The sequence below is a fragment of the Erinaceus europaeus genome, chromosome 13 (assembly GCF_950295315.1).
Source record: "Erinaceus europaeus chromosome 13, mEriEur2.1, whole genome shotgun sequence".
NCBI lineage: Eukaryota > Metazoa > Chordata > Mammalia > Eulipotyphla > Erinaceidae > Erinaceus > Erinaceus europaeus.
In genome coordinates this window covers 59073945-59099778 of record NC_080174.1, presented here as the reverse complement: position 1 = coordinate 59099778, position 25834 = coordinate 59073945, and the positions used below count along the sequence as shown (strand labels likewise).

The following is a 25834-nucleotide window of genomic DNA, read 5'->3' as shown; positions in this document are numbered from 1 at the left end:
CAAGACAACTCATTTTAGGTCCTGGCAGATGAGGCGAGATCCTCAGGACAGTGAAGTTAGAGGATCATTATCTAAGTCTATACTATGCATAAATGACCTGAGAGTTTCTCTGTCTCCTGTGACAATCATCCTTATGCCTTATAAAGACAAGACTTACCCCAGGTCAACATCTGAAAACTAAGTACAAAATATCCATCTGTCATATGAGGTATAAGATAGAAATAAAATTCCTCGTATTGGGACTGTATTTTTAAGTCTTATTTTATTTTTTTATGATTGGATAGAGACAAAGTGAAATTGAAAGTGGAGGAGTGGTCTGAGAGGGGAGGGAGATGGAGAGGGAGATAGACAAAGAAACACCTACAGCCCTACTTCACCACTCATGAACCTTTCCCACTGCAAGAGGCAACAGGTACTTGTGCCTGTGTCTTTGTGAACCTTAATGTGTATGATAACCAGGTGCCTGGACCCCCAGGTTGTACTGTTTTAGATGAGAACATTAAGATGTCTGGGCAGTATGAACATTGGAAACAAGGACAGCTAAGAAGAACCAGGCTAAAAAGAGTCATCAAACTCCAAAATACTTCTGAGTCTTATCTGCCAGTTGCTATGCATATCTAATCTAATCATCCACTCAAGAGTCAGGAAAACAACCTGTCAGTTTGGTTCTACCACATCAGGTGAGTGAAAGTAGCACACAGTCTCAAGTGACACTTTTGAGAAGGCTGCCAGTGCTTTATATCAGTGTTCTATAAAGATATGTGTTGCTTCATGACTTTTTGTTTGTTTGTTTATCAATGACACCACATATAGAGTGGTGCCCCCTGGACATTAGCCCATTTAGCCTTTGTAAGGAGTCAGGTATACCATTTAGGTTTGTGTAATTATAAGATGGGATGTTCACACAATCATAAAATTGTCTAAAGGCACATTTCTCTGAAAATATCCCTGCTGCTAAGTGTGTCATCAACTATAAATAGTGCTGCTTCCTTTAATGACAAGGATTCATGAGTACAGAAATCCCAGATACTAATGGTTGTGTTAACAATCATTACTACTCCTACTGAAATTGATAGGACAAAATTTGTCACTGGCCCCTGCAATTTTATGTTGTTGGCCTAGTGAAGTGGGTTTAATCTGTTGTACCACCATAAACCAGAGCTGAGCAGTACACTTGGATGTGTGTTTTTATCTCTCTCATTAAAATAAAGCAAATCAAAGGGGAAAAGATGCCAGGTAAGACCATAACTAGTAGTAGAAAGACAGTGACTCTTACAAGTACTTATGTATTTGTTACAAACATGCCTGTTTGGCATGTGCAGCTATGTGTATTCAAATTTTCCTGTTTTTTTTATTTTATTTAGTTATATTTATTTATTTATTTATTTATTGGATAGAGAAAGCCAGAAATCTGGAGGGGAGGTAGAAGTAGAGAGGTAGAGAGACAGAAAGACACCAGCTGCCCTGCTTCACCACTCGCAAAGGTTTAACCCAGCAGGTGGGGACCGGGGGCTCAAACCAAGTTCCTTACACATTGTACCTGTGCAGTCAACCTGGTGTGCCACCACCTGGCTCCTGTATTCAAAATTTTCTTCCTGCTACTAATCTCTGAAATAAAATGTATTAATAATGTATTAATGTTGGGCAGTATGCCAGCTCCCCCCTGCTTAACCCTGTGGTCTATTTACATAATCACTGTTTTACCTGAGAACCGCCATGCCTGCAGGGCACTGGTTTAATCCCACTGGTTTGCACTCTTCTTTTGCCCCGCCCCTTCTCCTAGTCACACCCTATTTTCCATCACTAGTTTGCACTCTCTTTCTGTTCCACCCTCTCTACCTCAAATCCTGTTTTCCACCCTACTATTTCCTTCTTGGCAAGTATAAATACAGAGGCTCTTCTGATTAAACATGGGATTGCCTTCTGGCTCCGAGAGTCCCAGAGTCTCTCTCCTGCAACGCTAGCCCAGCACAAGTTCCTGATCCCTCTCCCATGCAGCAGCCTAGGTTGGCTCCAGTAGAGTTCTCTCCAACCCAGAGAGCACTTGCTCAGGAAGAAACACCCTCAGGCTATCCCAGTATATTGAAAGATATATTCTGTGGTCCAGGAGGTGGCACAGTGAATAAAGCACTGACTCTCAAGCATTAGGTCCTGAGTTCAATCCCTGGCAGCACATGTACCAGAGTGATGTCTGGTTCCTTCTCTCTTCCTCTCTTTCTCATGAATAAATAAAATATTAAAAAGAAAGATATATTCAAAATAGATCCTTTATATCACACCATGCAAATGACAGAGTGAACATAACCATCTAATGTCTTCATTGTCTTTGAGGGAAAATTTTTATTGTAATCCAGTTAAAGTAGCCAGAGAAAGTTGATACAAGACCAAACTGGCAGGACAAATGGAAACACACAGAGAAAGATGGCCTGGAAAGCAAAGGCTCAAATCCTGTCCTTCTTACACAAGGATCCCTGGATATTTCTCAAATACAGGTGAATTCCATTTTCCGACATCAACACAATTTTTGAGCAGCAAATGGGGACCCTGGAGGGATCCGGCATCAGCTCAAAGCGGAGCAGAGTCAGGGCCACAGCCACCTTCATCTCGTTCATAGCAAACTGTTTCCCGATGCAGTTCCTGGGAATGGAGTGAGAATGAGATGAGTGGGGCACTCAACACCTTTTTCAGCTGGGCAGCATTTGCCACAGAGTCCCTGCATGGAACGTAGCATCCAGCTTCCCCCTCCTGACCCAGCTCAGACATACCCCTTCAAGACTATACAACTCCACTGCACATGGTAGAGCTTACGAACTCTCTCTTTAATTTGTTTCATTTTTCTCAGTCACTTTTTAAATTAGTGGTTCACAGTGGCTTGTATACAAGACTATAAGGTGACAGGGTATAGGTCCACACTGGTCCCACCACCAATGCTCTGTGCCCCACTCTCCCAATGATAAACACTAGTTTGCACAGAGTCTTTGAGACTGTGGTTTACTTCTTTTTTTTTTTTTTCAAGTTGATGACACACTCTCTCCTGACCTCTGAGAAACTTACTTCTCTTCTAGGAACTAACCCTACTCCTACTGGGAAATGAACATTATATTTGAGGAGGGTCAGTTCTCCAAACCACAATCAAATCAAGGGTATCACTAAAGATTTTTTTCTTTACTACATCTACAGCTGCATCAGCTTCTGCTTCTGCCTTTGCAAAATGCAGGCAAGTAAAGACATGGTAACTGCCGAATGGGTCACAAACTCATGTCTTCATTAGTAGGGAACTGTGGAAGAAATCAAGTCATGTGAGTTCTTAGCAAGACAGAGTTGTTAAGGAAATTAAAATGAGGGCTGGGCAGTCATTATAAGGACTCTCTGGTCTGAGGCATCAAAGATCCCAGATTCAGTCCTCAGCACTACGTAAGCCAGAGATGAGCAGGGATCTGGCTCAAACAAACAAACAAAAACTGTAGGTAAGATTTAGAAAAAGAGAAAATGAAAATAGAGTATTTGGGGAAGGGCTATAGCTTAATAATCCACTGTGTTATCTGATTTAACTTAACAGCTGAAACTCCTGCTTCCTTCATTCCCTCAGCCAAGCATTTCTGGTCTCCTTTCAGCTCTACTGTCCTTTTCTACCATCACTCTCTCTCTCTTCACCTGCATGTTTCTGTCTCCTGCCTCGCCTCCCTCTACAAGAAAGCCAGAGATCAGTTTAATTCTGCTGTGCCCTCCAGCACAAGCAGGACATGTCCTGATGCCTCAGCTGACATCAATCCCTCCATAGGGTGTTGCCTCTCTCACCTCTGAACATCATCCCGATCAGCTCATGTTGAGTCAACCCTCCATCTCTCCTTCCACATCTTTAAGGCTGTCCAATGACAGCCTGGACCAAGGGCTCTAGAGGGAGAGCTTTCTTACAGCACTAAACTTGTACAGTTGGAATGAAATTAAATGAACTGAAAATATGTCCCAAAATAATAAAATAAAATAAAAGTAAAGTAAACCTAGGATTCAACACCCCAGCTCCTCCCCTGCCTTTTACTGGCAGTCACTGACTTAAATCAGAAATATAAGAAGAACTCAAGTCTGGGGGAAAATTAAATGCCAGCACCATTCTGGATCAAATCAGACCATGGCAGTTGTGTGAAGGTAGAGTCACTAAAGAATCAAAGAGTCAAAAGGAGCTTGTTTCTATCAATAAAAACTACTTGGAACAATTACTTTGTAGTTTCCAGAAACAAATGTCTCCTAGAAACTACTGACACCTGAAGTGAGTCTATCACTGGTGAGTCAGCAGCAATGGAGGGAGGACTTTCACAGCAGCCATTTGAAGAGCCCTAGTCCAGCTCAACAGCTGCTTCAAGTTTTCTGCATATTGTATGCTAGGACTCTTTCAAGAGCAGTGTGCCCTATACTGAGTACTGGATATTCTCTCAAAGACTTGATCTTCCACACTTGTATCCTTTCAGTCAACATTATACTATGTGGACTATGGAACTGTAGCAGTCAAATCCTTCATACAAAGGGTTTGCCAGTAGGCAACGTTCTGCCTTTAAGCAAACATAGAAGGGTCAAAGTTGTGTTGGAATGGGCTGCACAGATAAAAAGTATGGAAACTGATGTAAGAGTTCCTCCAAACATCTACTGAAACCTTTCATAGAGATGCCATGAACAGTATGAAAAGGAAACAACTACATACCTAAACATACCTCCAAATCACTGCTATGTGAGCAGTGGATTGCTAAGTGAAGTATGATAGAATGGACTGAGAATGTGGGATGAGAGAAAAAGTCAATTTAGGGTGAATGATCAGTCAATTTTCTGTCAAAAGAGTTTATTGACATGAAATTTTATGAAAAGTACTCATTTTTAAAGCAGTACTTATGAAGTACAGAAAATATCAGAATACAGTGACTGCAGAGCTGTCACTGACAGTGAATTGCGGGATTCCACTGAGAAATACAAATGGGTCAGTGTCATCACGGAGTGTCCTGAAATTGTGTTCACACACGTGCCCCGTTCCTGGTGAAGTGCCATATAACCTCATAATTACAAACATCACTATGCAAGTTGACAGGCAGTCACATGCATCAGGGCATGCCCCCAAGGGACTCCCTAAACACTCAAGTGCAAAAGACCTCACCTTGACCCTGCTGAGAAGGGCAGGAAAGCATGACTGTGCCGATCAGAACCAGGTGCAAAACGAAAAGGATCAAACACCTGCAGAGACAGTACCATGGCAAGTGAGCTAGTGGCAAACCTTTCTTCCAAGCCACAAAGGGGAGGGGAAGAGCAGAGATTCTCCCACACCCACCTCCCCTGGCCATCATACCTCTGGGTTTGGCCAAACCTTCGGGTTGTGGTGCAAAGCATAAATGGAGAGAGACAATATGACTCCTGTGGGGTGAGATGAAAAAGAGAACTATCACACCCATGGAGAAGCTTCTGGTCCCTCAACCAGCAGTGGCCATGTGCATGCACAAGAGTCATGAGGTCTGTAAAGAGAGTCATTCCAAATGAAGTTAAACTGAAGCATGAGAGGCAGATGGAACATAGAAGAGGATACCCATGAGGACAGATGGAATAACAGAATTGGAAGCTTACTTTTGTAGTCACTCCCCAGTAACAGCCAGATTAATGAACTGCAGTTGTAAGCAAACAGAGAATGTGCTTAAAATAAATCAGTGCTCACACTATCCCTCCATGGAAGTACTCATATGTCCATGGTTCAGATAAGGCACCTAAGCCTCAGAGATTGAGTGACTTGCTTATGGTGATGACACTGTAGGATGTGGAGAGGTGGGGATTCAGATCTAGCAAAGAAGTGAGCCAAGAGGTTGCCTCCTGCTGTTCCAGAGGTGTCAGATGTGGCAATCTGCTAGTGCCAGTCCCCGCTGATCCTGGGGCATCCTACTCAGAACAGTGAATTCTCAATGTCTACTCATCTGACTAGAACACAGAATGAAAGAGCAATATCTACCCTTTCCCTGAGTTCATCCATTGTATCAGGATTATAATTGATAGTTATATTCTTGAGAAAAAGAATATAGGCCACATTTGGAGGATTGCATTTGTCAGTAGAGTCAATGACACCAGTTGCTTCTGTTCTCCCTCATCTAATCTTTTAATAGAGTCAACCTTCCAAATACTCAGCCTGTGGTCTCTGCATAAAAAGTTTGAGACATTCAATTAATTTTTGCCCACTCATATTAATTAAATAGTGATTTATATGACTACAAGTCAATAGGAGTGTACATAAACACCATTCCCACCACCAAAAGACTGTGTGCCATCCCATCCTGTTCCCTCCATCCTCCCCCACACACAGTAAAAGTGTGTGGGACTATGTGAAAGCTTGGTAGAGCTTAGGGGAGCTCTCCCATCCTTGGATGGAGGTCTGGAAAAACACTACACTTGTTAGCCTCTCTCCTTATAGAGATGAGCCAAGAGGCAAAGGTCTCTCAGACTCAGTTTCTCCTTGTTAGTCTCCCAAGCTCACAGAATGCCTACAAGCCTCTCACACTTAGTTTCCCCTGCTAGCAGCAGTCCAAATGGCTGCCTGCTTTGGGGTTCACTCAAAGTTCACACATCCACTTCACCTTTTGATCATAAAGGAGAACACACTCTATTGTACACTTCCCCAACACCAGGCAATGAAAACCCCAAATTCTATTTCCTTGTGCTCTTTGATATCTGTGATTTACATCAAGTTTTGTTTTTCTTCTTCCTCACCTCACCTTACTGGTTTAACCCCTATGCTTCTCTCAAATGCCTTTGGATAATTAACCTGCCTGCATCATGAAGAATAATCATTTTGACCTTTATGTAACACATCAATTCTTGTCATACCAGCCCCCTACCATAGGGGCAAGCTGACCTTTAAGAAACCTGTAATTTCTGATATATGTGAAAAATGTTCTTTGTTTAACTCTATATAGAAACCTGTACTCTTCTCCCAATAAATAAATGTTTGTACCAGAATATTCCCCGATGCCTCTCTCTGAGTCGTGAGGTCACTAGAACCGCCAAGGGAGGGTCAGATGCTTACCCCTCGTTGGAGCCACTCCATGTGAGTGCCAGCAAAGGTGTATATTAACCCTCATCTTAATCCAGAAATTTTACTTTGGTACTCTACTCCTAACTCAGTCAAATCCTGCTTTGGGTTTCCCTCTCTGTTCTTCTCTCACACATTCTATTTATGAGTGAGATCATCCCATACTTGTCTTTTTCTTTCTGATTTAGCACACTTAACATAATTCCTTCTAGCTCCATCCAAGATGAGTCAGAGAAGGTGGGTTCATTGTTCTTCATAGCTGAGTAGTATTCCATTTTGTATATATACCACAGTCATGGGCCCTTTGGAATATACTTGAAATTATCCTACTAGCTATCTACAAAACGGAGACCCCCCACCCAACTCTTCATATGAAATTTTCCATCCTTTAGGTTCATGATTAGTCAACAATTTGTTTGGATTTATATCTCAACTCTTGTTTCAGCCACCAGGTTCTAGATACTACCATGATGACAACCGGACATCCCTGGGCAGATGACCCCAACAATGTGTCCAGGATCCAAGCTTCCCCAGAGCCCCTCCCCACTAGGGAAAGAGAGAGACAGGCTGAGAGTATGGATCGACCTGTCAACGTCCATGTTTAGCGAGGAAGCACTTACTGAAGACAACCTTCCACCTTCTGCACCCGCTAATGACCCTGGGTCCATACTCCCAGAGGGATAAAAAATAGGAAAGCTATCAGCGGAGGGTATGAGATACAGAGTTCTGGCTTGGGAATTGTGTGGAGTTGTACCACTCTTATCCTATGGTTTTGTCAGTTTTTCCTTTTTATAAATAAAAAAAAGTTTTAAAAACTCAATGAAAGCTGAGTTTGAGTTATTTCAACGTATTTCAACTACACCTTTATCACTTCAACTATTATGTAGTTTTCATAAGAGAGGGGCATATCTAAAAAGAGTAGACTAGCTTCACTTTAAATATTTAAAATTTTGTGTGTCTTTACAGGGTCTTAAAGTCATGAGTTTAGTGAGTCCCCACCTTCGGGTAAAGAACGTCCATCAGAGAAGGTAATGGGCTTGCTGAGTTCCCTGCCGATGCGTGGTACTGGAGGGTAGAGTCTCAGTGCCTCCTTGATACACATGGTGGTGTAGGGCATCTGGTCCAGGTGGTCCCTGAAACAAAGCCCATCATGAGGGCAGGAAGGGCATGGGCACACAAGGGGTTCCTCCCCTAAGCAGGCAGGGCTCCAAGTGGCTGGGACACTCACCAGGTGATGGAGGCACCATCCCCCAGGAGGCTCTGGATCTCCTCCCGGCACTTCTGCTGATGCTCAGGGTGGGAAGCCAGAGCATACAGGATCCACGAGATGCCACTGGCTGTGGTGTCATGACCCTCAAACATGAATGTGTCCACCTCTGCACGGAGGTCCTTGTAAGACAAGCTACTCCCATTCTCCATCTGGGGAAGGATAGTGACAGCAAAGGATTTGTTCCTTCCTTGGGGCATCTAGACAAAGCCTCAGTTTCTCTATCACACACTCACTCTGGAAAAGAGGAGGATGTCCAGGAAATCCAGGTGCCTCTTCTGTCTGACCTTCTCCAGCTCTCCCTCCTTCTGCAGTTGAGCCTTCCTCAGCCGGATCACTCGGTCTGTCCCAGAACAGTGGACCCAAGCAGACCTGAGAACACTGGGTTCCCAGATTCGGTAACCAACATAGCCCAGATTGTCCCCAAGCTGTAATCTGGGTGCAGGTGTGTGGGAATGAGTGTGGGAGTGGTTGTGCACATCAGCTGAGGGTTCCAGCACCATCTTGTTATAGATCTTGTCTTCCCTTAAGAGCTCAGCCTACAGGGCCCCCTGGATGCTACAGGGAGGGTCCCATTCAACCATCACCAACAAGGTGACACATGCTCATCTCTGCAAACATCTTGTGCCCCAACTCCTTGGTTCTGACCCCCTGCATGAGAGATATTCCCCACACGGCCTGCCACCATTCCTAAGGAATCTGCGAGCTCTCAGCTCTGCCTGAGGCATGAGGACCAGACCCTTTGGATGTACCTGATGCTGGAAGGGATTAGTTCAGGGGCTTTTCCAACCTGTGTGTTCATGGGCCATCTGGCAGGCACGATAGTTCTTGCGGCCTTCAGGGGTCAGTCCATAGAGGTGGTCGTTCTGGTAGAAGGCATTCGTCAGTCGGGAGTAAAACAGGTTCTTTAGGTCTATAATCGCCTGGATGTAGGACTGGGAGCTCCTAAAGAAAGAGGAGTGAGAAGAGACTTGAGAGGAGGGCAGACTCTGACCAGGGGAAGGATGGGACTCTGGAAGGAGGTTTCCTCTAACCAAGGAGACAGACCACATGAAAGCATTGTCTTTTCTGTTTATATCCTTAGGGACCTCCATTCTTTATAGGTGCAAGAGTCTTCTCTTGTCAGGCTTCTCTCTATGCCAGGATCAGATATCTGGCACCAGCTTTGGTGGGGATGGAATGTAACCTTTCCTATTCTAGTAACTGAACCTTATTATTTTGCACCAGTTCATGCCCCATATACCCTATGTGTATCTCAGGTAAGTCCACACCTCTCAGTTAGAATAAGACCTTCCACATTCTGTATCCCATAATGGCCCTGGGTCCATACTCCCAGAGGGATAAAAAATAGGTAAGCTATGAGGGGAAGAGATAGGATATGAAGTTCAGGTGGTGGGAATTGTGTGGAGTTGTAGCCCTCTTATCTTATGTTTCTTGTCAGTGTTTCCATTTTATAAATAAAAATTAAAATTAAATTTAAAAAAAAAGAATAAGAACACACAGGTTAACCTGCTCACTGACCTGTCTGTCTGGACACTGCCCTGGTAGCTGAAGGCGCACTTCATGATGGTGTCCAGCGTCATCAAGGAGACATGTTCAAAGATCTCTAGATGGGAGTTGTGTTTGACGAGTCCTTCCCATTTGTCCTGTACAGTGAGGGGACAATCACCTTTTCCTACCAGAAGGTCTCTGCTCACAGCCTATTCCTCTTCTCTCTTTAGATATACTGTTTAGAAATTTTACTTTCCAGACAAGATGCTTCAAAGCTAATTAAGACTGTAACATTAAGGCTTGCAAAGTGGTCTCTGTGTAAAATATAACATTATCCTATAATAATCTGAAATTTCTTCTTAATTTTTTACTTCTTTATTAGGTAATTAATGGTTTATAGTGAACAGTAAAATACAGTCGATTTCTTCTTAATTTTTGTAGCAAACTGTGACAATAAGCATGTTTGGGCAAACCAGAACACCTGGTTTCTCAGGGACAGGAGATTGATCTCCTGCCTATGATCTGAGAAGACCTAATGGACAGGAGAAATTCAAACCGAGGGATTGTTACAGGTTGCTACTAGGCTATTGTCTTGCTTCAAGATTTTAAGTTGTTAAGGTGTGTAACTTGATTTGAAAGACCACATTTCCCAGAATTCTTGGTACCAAGCAACAAAGAAACTAAAGCTAGAAGCGGGCGAGGGAGAATGTTAAGCAAATTAAGGGACTAGAGAGGAAGCTGGAATTTGCGCTTGAACTCTGAGCCATAAGTACCAGGAGATCAAGGACTGGGGTAAAAAAGAGGAAGAAGCATGGAGAAGAAGGGGCTGCAGGTGGAAATAGTGGATCTTCCCTGAACCCACTAAGAACTTGAGGATTGGTGGGTACAGGAAGCAGTCACAGTGATTTTTTTTTCTGACTGCCATTTATCCCAATTAATATAAGGCAATGAAGCCCTATTGTCATGCAATTAATTAATATACTTGTTGGTTTTATGGAAGCCTTATAGATATTAGTGTATAGTAGTCATTTTTACACTAAAAGACACAAAATGCCCCTATTACTTTGGGAGACATAAGGTCTCCTACAATAATATCAAGTGCAGAAAATTCCTAGGGAGTTAGTACATGTCTCCAAAAGCAGGAGCTTCAGGGACTTCCAATTCCTTTCCTTCACGGAGCACATCCTACACAAGTTGTAAGGAATGAATTGTGATGAGAGGTGATGCCACAGAGGGCCTGGCTCCAGTGAACCTGTTCTCTCTCTCACTCCATGGAGAGGCTCCATTTCACACAGATCTTAGGTCCCAGCCAGAGTCTAGTGAGTGACCTTGGGATGTGCACCCACCACTAAGTGAAGTCTGTCAGTCCAGCCAGGGGCAGGTTGTCCTGCTGCCCAGGGGAATGGCCTGGCTCTGGTTCACAGTGCTAAAGCACTGACAGAGGGATGGGGGGAGTTTTTCCCACCATGACTCTATTGTGAGGGTTGAGGAAAATGTGGATCCAAACTGCTGCCTGGATAACATCTTGCTGAGCTGCTTTGTGGAGAATCCTTACTCACAGTAAGGTCTGAGTTTGTTCATGTTATCTGAGTGGCACATTCAAAGAGTTGTCTGGGAGTGGAGTCTGAGCTGTTCTGTGCATGGTTGTGTGCAGGTAAGAAAAAGGACAGACTCACCAGCATCACTTGAGCAGAGTCAGCCATGGTCCCCACATAGGGCTTCAGGATGTTGTAGTGGAAGGCTGGGGTCAGCATCCGCCTGTGTTCAAACCAGGGCTGTCCATTCAGCAGGAGCAAACCATACCCTGAGGCAAAGATAAATGTTTAGGAAAGAGATCAGGCATCAGAGAGATGACTGAAAACAGCTAGCCAGAAAAAGGTTGTGAGATAGTGGCACCCCTCTAGATGCTTTTCAGGTGGAATACAAACTGACATCTGACAAATTAACGGATAAGAAGAAATTTAATTATATGCCGATAAAGCAGCACTTACACAGACATGAAAGATTCCAGAGATAGACAACATACAGTGATAAGTCTTTCTTTAATATTTTTAATATTTTATTTATTTATTAGTGAGAGGGATAGGAGGAGAGATAAAGAACAAGACATCACTCTGGTACATGTGCTGCTGGGGGATCAAACTCAGGACCTCATGCTTGAGAGTCCAATGCTATATCCACTGCGCCACTTCCTGGAACAGTCCAGACTACTTTCTTTCATTTGATAAAATGCATTTGAGTATCTACCATATATCTCATGAAATGATAGATCTTTTCCTTTAGGATCCCAGTTTGTTTATCCAATCACTTAGCTGAAGAATACCTTGGTTATTTCCAAGTTTTAGCAATTATGAATAAAGATGAAACATCATTTTCTAAGAGTAATAACTTGTGGGGGAAGTGGACAGTGGCACTCCCAGTTGAGAGTACACATTACCATGTGTAGGGATCTAGGTTCAAGCCTCTCAAGCCCCAACCTGCATGAAGGAAGCTTCACAAGTGGTGAAATGGGGCTGCAGATGTCTCTTTTTCTTTTCTTTTTAAAAAATTTTTATTTATGAAAAGGAAACACTGACAAGAACCATAGGATAAGAGGGGTACAACTCCACACAATTCCCATAACCAGATCTCCATATCCCATCCCCTCCCCTGATAACTTTCCTGTTCTTTATCTCTCTGGGAGCTAGAAGGAATTATGTTAAGTGAGCTAAGTCAGAAAGAAAAAGACAAGTATGGGATGATCCCACTCATAAACAGAAGTTGAAAAAGAAGAAGAGAAAGGGAAATTCAAAGCAGGATTTGACTGAATTTGGAGTAGGGTACCTAAGTAAAAATCTCTGGGTTGAGGGTGAGGGTGGATGTTCGTCTTCATTGTGTGTGTGTTTGGGGGGGGGGGGTTTAAGAGGGGGAAGGATGTGATGGGACACAGTCTTTTGGTGGTGGGAATGGTATTTATGTACACTCCTATTAACTTGTAAATTATAAATCACTACTTATATAAATCACTACTTAATTAATATAAGAGGGAAAATTGATAGAATGTCTCAAAATTTTTAATGCACAGACCATAGGCTAAGTCTTTGAAATATTGACTCTCTTAAAAGATTAGACCAGGATTGTCTTTTTGAACCCTAAGACAGCAGGAACCTCACATCTCCACTATAGAGCCCCTACTTCCCCCAGTCCTGGAACCCTTGGACAGGGCCCACTTTCCCGTATGCATCTCCCAATCCAAACCAAATAATATTGCATCCACCGATCACAACCTAACCAACGCAACGATTGCCACATCAACATGCTTCACCTCAGACTGCGTCCAGAGACTTCACGTGTGGAATGACAACCCTTCAGCTTCATTACTCGGGTGAGACCTTTCCTTTCATAGTATACTCTAATTTCATCTCAGGTAGTTCACTTTCTAACAAAGTCCCATAACCTAGATATACACCAGTTTCTGTGAGAGAGAGCTTATGTTCACACGTATCCATAAACTACTGCAAAATATATACCGGAAAGCAGAAGTACATTAGAGTTTGCAGTGAGTACCTCCCTAACACTTCCTCTCCACTATTCCAAGCTTGGGATTCATGATTGCTCAACAAATTGTTTGGCTTTGTATGTTAACTCTCTTTTCAATCACCAGGTTCCAGATGCCACCAGGATGCTGGCCAGGCTTCCCTGGATTGAAGACCCCACCAATGTGTCCTGGAGCTCTGCTTCCCCAGAGACAAACCTTACTAGGGAAAGAGAGAGGCAGACTGGGAGTATGGACCGACCAGTCAATGCCCATGTTCAGCGGGGAAGCAATTACAGAAGCCAGACCTTCTACCTTCTGCAACTCTCAATGACCCTGGGTCCATGCTCCCAGAGGGCTAGAGAATGGGAAAGCTATCATGGGAGGGGGTGGGTTATGGAGATTGGGTGGTGGGAATTGTGTGGAGTTGTACCCCTCCTACCTTATGTTTTTGTTCATTAATCCTTTCTTAAATAAAAAATTAAAAAAAAAAAGATTAGACCAGGTAGAACAGAAGCAACTGGTGGCATTACTCTATAAGACACAGCTATATACAAATAATATCAAATGACACAAATTATGGTGATGTTGTACATGGTACAGCAAATCCTAACAAAAGGATTTTCCAAGTTAACCCAATTACCAAATAATCTGATTACAGCAATAACTATGTATTGCCTTCTTAAACCCTAAGACAGCAGGAAATTCCTGCTTCCTCTATAGAGCCTATATTTCCCCAGTCCTGGAACCACTAGGGTGGGGCGCACTTTCCTGCATGCTTCTCTCAATTCATACCAAATGATATTACATCTGGTGATCCCAGCCTCATCAATGCAACAAGTACCACCTCAGCATGCTTCACTTCAGACTGTGTCCAGAGACCTCAGGTGTGAAATGTCAATGCTTTAGCCTCACTACTTGGGTGAGAACTTTCCTTTCATGGTATTCTCTAATTCCATTTCCATTGATAAATCTTGAGGTTCCTGGAAGATGGAGGACTGAGAAGCTGCTAGTGGCTGAGTTCTGACCACATCTCCTGGAAACGGTAGGATTTTCTGCCTTTAGTAGGCCAGCCAATAAGGGGTCCTAGCGGTAACACCAAGGAGGTGACTATAACTTAATTTGGGTTAAGAATTAGAGTAGGAAAAAAGGGAAAAAAATTTTTTTCTTCCTTTTAATTTCTAAGCATACCTCCTTCCCAGCCCCCCCCCCAAAAAAAAAACAGTCCCTGGGGACCAGCTCCTGGAAGGATCCCCTGCTAGGAGCTCCTTTTCTTTACCAAATTCCTGTCCCACCAGGGAGTATCATTAATTCTAAGTCTATACCCTTCTGAAACCTCTGGCCTTTTTTCTTTCTAAGTAGCCAACCCCCCCACCTCACCCCGCATAGCTAATTAAATAATTAAAAATAAATACATAAAAAAACCCTTTCCTTTCACTGCCCTTTTATGACTGTTCTTTTTCTTATCTTTTCTCTCTCTCTCTCTTTCTTTATTTTTTTTTCTTTTTCTCATTATTGCCATCCTTTCTTCCTTAATCCTACAGCTTCCAAAGTCACAGCCCCGAGCCCCCACACCAAAAAACTGTGCTTTTTTGAATTCACTGATACACATTTGGGAATTTCCTTTCACTGTTCTTTAATTACAGCTCTTTTTCTTATCTTTTCCCTTTTCTCTCTCTTGCCTCTTTTTTTTTTAATCTTATCATACACTTCTTCCTTCTTCTTTGCCTTTCTGAATTTGTGAATTATTTTGGGGAAGAAATATGACTCAGAGTGGACTCTCTATGTGTGTACCTCTGCTATATACAGTGGATAGTAGATTTGCATAACTGTCTATTCTTGCTATCCTTTCTTTCTTTTCTCTTTCTTCTTCACTGGGATTTGGTTACTATTTATTCACGGACTAGAGAAATTGTTTGGCTAACTGGTAACGATTAAACTGCTTCAATACTTACTTCAGTTGCTACTGTAATTCCTGAGGTTGGTGAGTGCAATTGTCATAAAGGTATTTAGTACAGTGTTACTTGTACTCAGGACACAACAACTGAGGAACAACAGAGCATAAAAAAAAGAAACACATAAATCAAAAAAATGGGTAGATCAAAAACAAATAAAACTGCTACTCCAATGAATGAAGACAGGAGCCCAGAAGAAACTACAAATCAGTCAGAAGTAACCATAGATAAGAAAAGTATGCAAGCAATAATAAACTTATTAATCACAGAAATGAAAACAACATTGGAGGAAAGGAATGGCAGTATTAGGGAAACAACAGTTGAGACCCTCCAAGGAAAATACTGATTATCTTGAGGCAATTAGAGAACTGAAAGCTGAAATAGCTGTAATGAAGAAAGAAGCTGAGGCAAGGGAAAGCAGACTAACAGAAGCAGAAAACAGAATTAGTCAGACAGAGGATGAGTTAGAGAAAATGAAGAAAGAGGTGAAAGAGCTTAAAAAGAGATTGAGAGACACTGAAAACAACAACAGAGATATATGGGATGATCTCAAAAGAAGTAACATTAGTATAATTGGCCTGCCAGAGGAAGAAAGAGAGGAAGGGGAAGCAAACATTCTAGAGGAAATAATACAAGAAAACTTCCCAGACCTGAATAACAGAAAGGACATCAAGATTCAAGAGGCCCAGAGAGTACCAAACAGAGTCAACCCAGACCTTAAGACACCAAGACACATCATAGACACAATGAGAAGAAGTAAGGATAAAGAAAGGATCCTAAAGGCTGCAAGAGAGAAACAAAAAGTCACATACAAGGGAAAACCCATAAGATTATCTGCAGACTTCTCCACTCAAACTCTAAAAGCCAGAAGGGAATGGCAAGATATCTGTGGAGCCCTGAATGAAAAAGGGTTTCAACCAAGGATAATATATTCTGCTAGACTTTCATTCAAACTAGATGGAGGGATCAAAACCTTCTTAGACAAACAACAGTTAAAGGAGGCAACCATCACCAAACCGGCCCTGAAAGAGGTTCTAAAAGACCTCTTATAAACAAGAACATCACTATAATACCTGCAATATATCAGAGAAAACAAAAAAATTTTTTTGAACAATGGAACTACAATACATTAAATCCATAATATCAATAAATGTCAATGGCTTAAACTCACCCATCAAAAGGCACAGAATGGAAGAATGGATCAGAAAACATAACCCAACCATATGCTGCTTGCAAGAATCCCATCTGTCACAACAAGATAAACACAGACTTAAAGTGAAAGGATGGAAAACTATCATACAGGCTAACGGACCACAAAAAAGGGCAGGAACAGCCATTCTCATCTCAGACACGATAGATTTTAAATTAAATAAAGTAATAAAAGATAAGCAAGGACACTACATAATTATTAGAGGATCAATCAGCCAAGAAGACTTAACAATTATTAACATCTATGCACCCAATGAGAGACCATCTAAATACATCAAGCACGTACTGAAAGAATTTCAAAAATACATCAATAGTAATACAATAATAGTGGGGGACTTCAATACCCCACTCTCACACTTAGACAGATCAACAAAGCAGAGAACCAATAAAGATACAAGAGAATTGAATGAAGAGATTGACAGACTAGACCTCCTGGACATTTTCAGACTCCTTCACCCCAAAAAACTGGAATACACCTTCTTTTCAAATCCACATAACACATACTCAAGGATAGACCACATGTTAGGCCACAAAGACAGCATGAATAAATTCAAGAGCATTGAAATCATCCCAAGTATCTTCTCAATTGATAAATCTTTAGGAGTAAGGAAAAGGATCCAAAACTCTGGAAATTAAGGGAAGGAAGCCAGGTCTCAGGAGATGTAAAGATCAGTTGTTTGGAAAGTAAATTTCACTAGTGCCACCAAAATACAGTGAACCCAAGAAGTAGACCAAGAGTCTACAGTCTATCATATTCACTAGTGCTCATTAGAATCAGCTCCAATCATTATGGACCCCAGATCAAAACAATAGGGATATTTATATACTTTTCCCATATTTAGAAACTACTCTCTTCCCTGATCCAGATATCTAGTCCTATTTCCAACTCTGACAATATCTCCCCAGACAGTACCTTTGGCCCACCTGCATGTTAGCTGTAACATCAGGGATGGGCCCATTGGAATATACCAAAAATAGGCCTACTAGCATTTTCCAAAATGGAGACTCCAAATTTCATCAGCTATATTTTTACCTTTAGTCTCCTGATTATTAAACAATTTGTTCTACTTTATATGTTAACACTTTTTCAGCCATCAAATTACAGATGCTACCCTGATGCCATCCTGACTTACCTGGGCCAACAACCTCACCAATGTGTCCTGGAGCCCCACTTCCCCCGAGCCTTGCCCCACTAGGGAAAGAGAGAGACAGGCTAGTGTTGCTGAGGAGTTATTCTGATGCAGTCTCCGCCCCCAGGTTTTTCTATGCCCCGCTAAATCCTAGAGTGCCACTTTTCAACCAATCATGGCCCTACCCCTGGTTGTCACCCAATAAAAAGCCCCCTCACCCCTCCCCTCTCTCTCTCTGGGCTCTCGGGCTCTCCCTCTCTGAGGTCTCGCTCCCTGCTCTCCCCCCGTGGTCGGCCATTGCTGGCTGGCTCCACGTGGTCTGAACCAAACCTCCCCCCCATCCTATAATAAAGATTTGTGTACCCCTTTGCTCTGGACATCCGCTCTCTTCTCCGCGGTGCAGCCCGACACCAGACCACCGCAACAACAGGCTAGGAGTATGGATTTATCTGCCAATGCCCATCTTCAGTGAGGAAGCAACTACAGAAGCCAGACAGACCTTGCATCTTCTACACCACATAATGATCCTGGAACTCCCAAAGGAATAAAGAATAGGAAAGCTTTCAAGGGAGGGGATGAGATACGGTGTTCTGGTGGTGGAAACTGTGGAATTCTACCCCTCTTGTTCTATGGTCTTGTCTATTGATCAATAAAGAAAATAATTAAGTCCAAACAGAACTAGCTCATGAAAATAGGACTAATATCTAAATTCTTTTAGGTATTCAAAGATGGGAGTAAAATTTCTTCCTGTGGGTTCTGAAATTGAAGCAGCTTGGAACATCCTTACTCATGACCACAGAATGTGAGCTCAGATTTACAGGGATGAAGAGTCACATAGGCTCTTAAGCTGAATATGGGCCCCATATTAAATAAAATCAATGGGGTTTACAGTCAATAATATTTATACACCTTTCCCATATTTGGGAGCTACTCTTTTCCCTGATGCAGCTTTCTGGTCCTTTTTGCAGCCATGACATCATTTCCCCAGACAATAACTTGGGCCCACCTGCATATCAGATGTCAGGCTCAGGGAAAAGAAAAAACAAACTAGTATAATCATGGGCTCTTTGGAATATAATAAAAGTAGGAATACTAACTATCTACAAAATGGAGATATCCCGCCCCAATTCTTCATCTGCACTGTTCCAGACTTTAGGTTCATGATTAGTCAACATTTTAAAAATATTTTTTATATTTATTTATTTATTTTCCCTTTTGTTGCTCTTGTTGCTTTTTATTGTTGTAGTTATTATTTCTGTTGTTGTTGTCATTGTTGTTGGATAGGACAGAGAGAAATGGAGAGAGGAGGGGAAGACAAGAGGGGGAGAGAAAAATAGACACCTGCAGACCTGCTTCACTGCTTGTGAATTGGGCCCTTTCAGGTGGGGAGCCTAGGGCTTGAACCAGGATCCTTACGCTGATCCTTGCGTTTTGTGCCATGTGTGCTTAACCCACTGTGCTACCACCTGACTCACAGTAAACAATTTTTTTTGGCTCTATACATTAATTTTTTTTTCAGCCACCAGGTTCCAATGCTAACATGAGGGCAACCAGACTTCCCTGAGCAGACGATCCCACCAATGTGTCCTGGAGCCCTGCATCCCCAGAACCCTACCTCACTAGAGAAAGAGACAGGCTCAGAGTATGGATCCATCTGTCAATGCCCATGTTCGGTATCATCTGTTTTCCATCTACACCATGCCTCGGCCTCGCGTGAGCTTAATGTGCAGCTTGGCGGTACGAGAATCCGGCATGAAGCCCAGCCAGTCTCTCTTGGCGTTACTCTCGATCGCACTCTGTCATTTCACAAACATCTCATAAAAACTGCAGCAAAGGTGGGCGCGAGGAATAACATCATTGCTAGACTGGCCAGCTCCTCATGGGGCGCGAGCGCTTCCACACTACGATCATCATCTCTGGCATTATGCTATTCCACTGCAGAATACTGTGCCCCAGTATGGTTCCGTAGCCCCCATGTCCACTTGGTCGATTCCAAATTATATTCCTCCATGAGGATAATTTCTGGAACCATCCCTTCCACCCCGGTTCCATGGCTGCCAGTTCTTAGCAACATCGCCCCGCCAGATATTCGTCGGGATGCGGCATCATCTAAGTTCATTTCCCACGTCTACGCTCGACCGGACCTGCCAATATACGCGGATATCTTCGCCCACCCTGTCCAACACTTGACGTCTCGTCACCCAATCTGGTCCCCTATGCCTACACTGAACTTCTCTGTTCCAGACTCTTGGAAACAGAGTTGGCAGTCAGCTGAGGTAAAGAACAAACACCTCATCACAGACCCCTGCAAGCGTCAACCCGGCTTTGACCTAGCACGTTATGATTGGGCCCTCCTCAATCGCTATCGAACAGGCCATGGCCCATGCGCCTCTATGTTCCATCGCTGGGGAGCCAGAGACGACCCGAATTGCCCCTGTGGCTACAGACAGACTATGACCCACATAGTCAATGACTGCCACCTCTCCAGATTCAAAGGAGGTCTCGAAACTTTACATCAGGCTCAACCTGACGCTGTTGACTGGCTACGGAAGAAGGGCAAAAGCTAGAAGAAGAAGTGGGGAAGCGATTACAGAAGCCAGACCTTCCACCTTCTACATCCCATAATGACCCTGGGTCCATACTCCCAGAGGAATAAAGAATAGGAAAGCTATCAGAGGATGGGATGGGATACAGAGTTCTGGTGGTAGGAATGGTGTGGAATTGTAGCCCTATTATACTATGGTTTTTGTCATGGTTTCCTTTTTATAAACAAAAATTTAAAAAATTAAAATTAAAAAAAATTCTTCCTGAGATATATGTTCCAAAGTGCCTCTTTGGAATCCATATGCCAAAATTTCATATTTTGAATCCATACATTCATTCCATCCTGGAAATCTCAGTACATTTAGATAAAGTGAATTTCCCAAGTTGGCTTGTTCATAAGATGCTCTTCAAATAAGGAATTAAATAAAAATCAGGCTGTGACTATTAGTAAAAAATAAAAAGTGATGTGTAAGAAGCTGAGCTTTCATAATATTCTCAACTTCATTTCAGTGGGGTAAGAGCTTATTCAAAAAGAGTGAAAGGTGTCTTAATTCAGTGGTAAGGCTGGTGATATTGCTACCTATAGCCCAAGTTGACAACTCTTCCTCCCATACTGGAGGCATATCTGGGTATGTGTACTTACCAATCCAGGGAATGAACAGTCTGTAGGGACCATGAAGAGCTTTTGGGTCTGAAAGGAAAGGGAGGGCATTGTAGAAACTAGAAGGAACCAAGCAATACAGATAACCTCCAGGAGGAATTGAGCTCCTATCCATTCCAAATGTCTGTCAGTTGGCAGTCTGTCTCTAGCCACCTTCCACCACCTCCTACACCTGGTCCCTCTGTCTTCTTTAGTCACTGTGAAATCAGGGAGTCAACCTTGGTATCCCAGCAGCAGAACTGAGTTAGGATGGTGATTTGGCAGAGCAAAAGCTCTGCCCTCAATGCCAGTGGAGAATGCAGAAGACTGTGTGGTTTCTCTACATTTTATGAGGGCAGGTCCCACTCAGAAGGCAAATGCCAAGCAGTACAGAAGGAAATTGTCCAGAAGATCTTGGGTAGTTTTTTGTTTTTCCTGTGTCTTTGGTCTATAATTTCACACCTCTACAAACCTAGATTACCACATCATGCCTACCATCACAATACCAATAGATTCCAGCATAGATTGTGAGTTAATATATATATAACAATTCATAACAATTTAACTGAAAAAGTAACTAAGTGACCAGGTGGTGAAGCACCTGGTTAAACACCTATATTATAGTGCTCAAGGAACCCGGTTTGAGCCACTGGTCCCCACCTGCAGGGAGAAAGCAGTGAAGTGGTAAAGTAGAGTTGCAGGTGTCTCTTTGTCTCTTTCCCTCTCTATCTCCATTTTCCTTCCCATTTTATATCTGTCTCTATACAATAATAAATAATTAAATAATATTTCTTAAGAAAAGAAGTGAGGTTTTTAAAAATTACATACAATTAGTATGTATTGTTATATGGAAAAATGGGAAATGTTATGCAAGTAAAAACTATTGTATTTACTGTTGAATGTAAAACATTAATTCCCCAATAAAGAAATTTAAAAAATTAATATGACTCTAGTCAACTGATGCACTTTAAATATTGCTGGCTTAGGCACACTTGTGGGCTATAACATTAGTTGGTAGAAAGTCTGGGAAATCTGTCACTATCTTCTGAGTGTCACAGACTAGGGCAGGTACCCACTGGACTAACATGTTTCTGTGAAGGTGCAGGTTGGGCTCTCACCTGATCTCCCAAGAACCGCCTTCATGTAGTCAGGGTCATAGACCATCAGTTGGACCCTCGTCCCCCACAGCCAACGAGGAAAGGCACATGGGAACTTCTCTGCCCATTTCAGTAACACCTGTAGCTCCTGATCCTCTTGGAACTGTCACCAAGGAACAATAAAATCAACTTAAATATTGTCAGCTCCCACGTTTGGAGTGAGGGTGAATGGCATGATGGTCATAGGCAGAAGGTCTCCATCAGCAGAACTGAAAGTTCAGAAGTTTGTCTTAGGACCTGGATTCTGATCCAACCTCAATGTTTTTTTACCTCAGGCTTCACCTCAGGCTCTATTTGGTCTCATTGTTGGTAGGGCCAATGACTGAACTCTGAACTGGGTCAGGGGTCAAGTCACTGTGTAAAATTTTAGATGTCATTAGTGTCACATTTCAGGTGTTTATTTGTTTGTTTCTTTTCCAGAACAGAAAGAAACTGAGAGGTGAGGGGAAAGGAGAGAGGGAGAGACCCTTGCAGCACTGCTCACCTCTTGTGAGGCTTGCCTTCATAGGTGGAGACTTGGAGGCTTGAACCCAGGTCTCTGTGCATGGTAACATGCATGCTCACCCTAGTTTGCCACCATGGGGCCCATTAGTATGATATTTACTTAAGGATTTTGATGACCTGAAATGTTACTTGAGTGACAGCCTTGTCATTCAGCTTTGTTTATGTAGGAAATAAAAGGATTATCTTTTAAAATGTATGATTGCATTTAAATATTAATCTGCCATGCTAGATGCTCTATCATTCCACGTTAGTACATATTAGAAAATGGTGCTGGAGCATATATATGATTAAGTGAAAATTAAGTAGCAAACTGTCAGCATATTTTATTCTTTACATGGAATGTGTGCTCACTAGAGCAAAGTTTGGATGTGCATCTATGAAAATGGTATGAACTGTTAATTTGATGTTTCAGATTTTACTTCATTTTCCTAGATTGGTAAAATAAATGTCTTTGTGACTTCCCACTGCCTGTCATCATCTTGTGAATGTCTCTGTGTGGCGCAAAGTCCTTTGCTCCCATCTGAATTCTGGCCTCAGCCACGCTGGCAGCTGCCCTCCCCAGGACCAACACAGAAGCTGCTGCTGCTGCTGCTGCTGCTGCTGCTGCTGCTGCTGCTGCTGCTGCTGCTGCTGCTGCTCACTCCCACTGAGCCTCACTAGCTGCCTGTGCACAGGCTGTTGCCTCTAGCTGGTGCTCCCCTGCTCTCTGCCACAGAGCAACTGACTCCCTTCAGCTTTTGAGACTTGGCTCTGGTTTGCTGCCCCGGGGATTCTCACAGATACTTGAGCTTACACAGGATTCACTGGGTCAGCTCTCCTTTATTTCACTGCTTCTACTGAACTCAAAGAGACTCTCTTCTCCACAGGCATCTAACCTCTGCCTGCACCTTCCCTCATAAAGAAACTGCCAGGCCTGAGAAAACTTGTCTAACTGGGGGCCAGGCTTCTTCACTGAGCACAGATTTTAATTAAACATCTATTCTGTGCAAGGCTATGACTTAGCTACAGAATTAAGTTACAACTATAGGTCCTTATCTATGTGGAGTTTCCAGTTTAGTAGGGAAAAGAAAGAACAAGAAGTTAGAACAACAGCGTGCTGCTAATGTTTTCACAGTCAGAAGTCAAGTCTCTGGGGAAATGCTTTGAGGAACAGGACATAACTCAGAAGTCAATAATAAAAGTTTCTTCATTATGAACTTACTCTGTCATTAAGTCACCGATGACCTAGAGGCTATTATCTTTAAAAATTGAGGTAGAAACTGTCTCTTCCAGGAGCTCACAGCTATCTCACTGCGGAGGAAGTAGCTGGATCAAGTGCACATTGCTTCATGAGTAGGACAGTCATGAGAAAACATAGACCCCTCTGCTCCCAGAAACATATTAAGGACTATTTGGAGGAGTTGGCTGGGACTGGGCTTGGTTAGATGGATACATGACATTTCCCAGTTTTCCATATAACAATACAACCCCCACGAGATTCTCTGTCATCCTTTTGGGACTTAATTCCAACCCACCCACCCACCCACCCCAGAGTCCTTTACTTTGGTGCAACACTAAGTGAAAAAAAGAAAAAACCCAAAAAACTATCTACTAACCAGAACTGGCTTCCATCTATGTGGCAAAAAGAAAAGAATAGAAAAAGGAGGAAAAAAGTATACATGAAGCACACATCATTTCAATAGAAGGCATGGTGTAATCAGAGACCCAAGGCTGAGACACAATCAAATATGAATGGCACACATGGAGGCCAGGCAGTAGCACAGCAGGTAAAACACACATGGTGTGAAGCACAAGCACCGGTGTAAGGATCCCAGTTCCAGCCCAAGGAGACACACCTGCAGGGGGGTCTCTTCACAAGCGGTAAAACAGGTCTGCATCTTTTTCTCACCCTCTCTGTCTTTCCCTCCTCCTTGGATTTCTATCTGTCTTATCCAACAATAACAACAACAGCAACAGCAATATTAATAACAACAACATGGGCAACAAAAATCACCTCCAGGACTGGTGAATTCCTAGTACAGGCACCAAGCCCCAGTGATAACCCTGGAGGCTATAATAAATAAGTAAATAAATAACAACGAAAGGTAGGCTTCTGTCTATCCTTCCAGTAAAGCTTAGAGCCAAGCAGAGAGAATGGAACTGAGTGAACAGACAGGATGCATATAGAAACCTTATTCTGTAAGAAAATTGAGGGGTAGAACTGGAGAAATTCAAAAAGCCAGTCACTGTCCTCACAATAGAAAGCTGCTAAGGTGGGCTGAGCAAGAATCCTCTCAGAGCTCTGGGACAGCAGTGGTTTCATAGGAAACCAGCAATGGTTTCCTATAAAGAGACAGGTCCTCAGAATGGAATAAAGAGTCAAGATTTGAAAGATAATATGGATCTCGCTACCACCACCACCTTCACACACAGACGCTTTGCCCAGTGATATATTATCTTTTGACAGCCAACTCTCCTCACCCTCCCCCTTCCACCCAGCTCCTCCCTACCTCCCTGGAGTGTCCATAGAACCAGTGGGAGGGAGGTGACGGGAACTGCTCAACAGCCTTGAGCAGCCTCTGTCTCTTCAGGTAGAGCTGGGCTGCCTTGAGAAGCAGCAGAACCAAGCTGAGCAGGGAAGCCACTAGCAGGAGCCCAGAGATGCTGCCCAGGGATCTCGGGGAGCTCAGCACAGGCTCAGTCATGGTGCACAGCTTCTCAATGGCTGTTCCTGACTGTTCCTGATCTCCTCAGCTCATATCAGTCTTCCCTCAGTGATGGATTGTCCCACCCACCTGTGTCAAGGTTGACCACTGGGACAGAGGGCAGAGCTCAGTTACCAGCAATTATTAATTCTGTAAAGTCCATCTTGGGAAACAGAGGAGAAGCTTTCTCAACTTAAAGCTATGTATATATCAATTTTCTATTGCTCAACTTTCTCACTAATTTAATGTGCTAGTCTGCTTGCTAGATACTAGGATGCAATCTTAGGCAAAGAATAAAAAAAGACCTCAAACACTTAGAATCTAGTTTGCTACATTACAATAATAATCATTCTGCAACACTATGCTGGATTATATAGCAGATTTTCAATTTGATATTTATATACAGATCCTATTAAAAGTAAACTGTACATAAATATTTAATTGTATGTCTCACTTCAACGTCAACTTTACTTGTCACTGTCAATTTCTTTCAATTATAATATATATTATATTATATTATATTAGTGTGTGTATATACATATATATATACATACATATATATATCAAGAGGATAGGATACTACATTATTTGTAGTGATTGATGGTAAACTCATACTAACATAGCAGCCTTTCAAGCACTATTTTCTAATTATCCTATTCTGGCACGGGGCAGTGGCATACCTGCTATA

At 42.6% G+C, this 25834-nt stretch overlaps 1 protein-coding gene across 1 annotated transcript; it reads right to left on the bottom strand.

The window, feature by feature from the left end:
• Nucleotides 1–2249: 2249 nt before the first annotated feature.
• Nucleotides 2250–25211, bottom strand: LOC103111997 (cytochrome P450 4A6-like). The gene is made up of 12 exons (XM_007521352.3): nt 24952–25211; nt 21920–22061; nt 20805–20852; nt 11486–11613; nt 9840–9964; nt 9109–9263; nt 8555–8661; nt 8280–8470; nt 8051–8184; nt 5330–5394; nt 5141–5217; nt 2250–2637 (listed from the first exon to the last, which is right to left on the bottom strand). Exons 1-12 carry the CDS (start codon nt 25144–25146, stop codon nt 2442–2444), a joined length of 1563 nt encoding a protein of 520 aa, XP_007521414.2. The 5' UTR covers nt 25147–25211; the 3' UTR covers nt 2250–2441.
• Between the last annotated feature and the right edge of the window lie 623 nt (nt 25212–25834).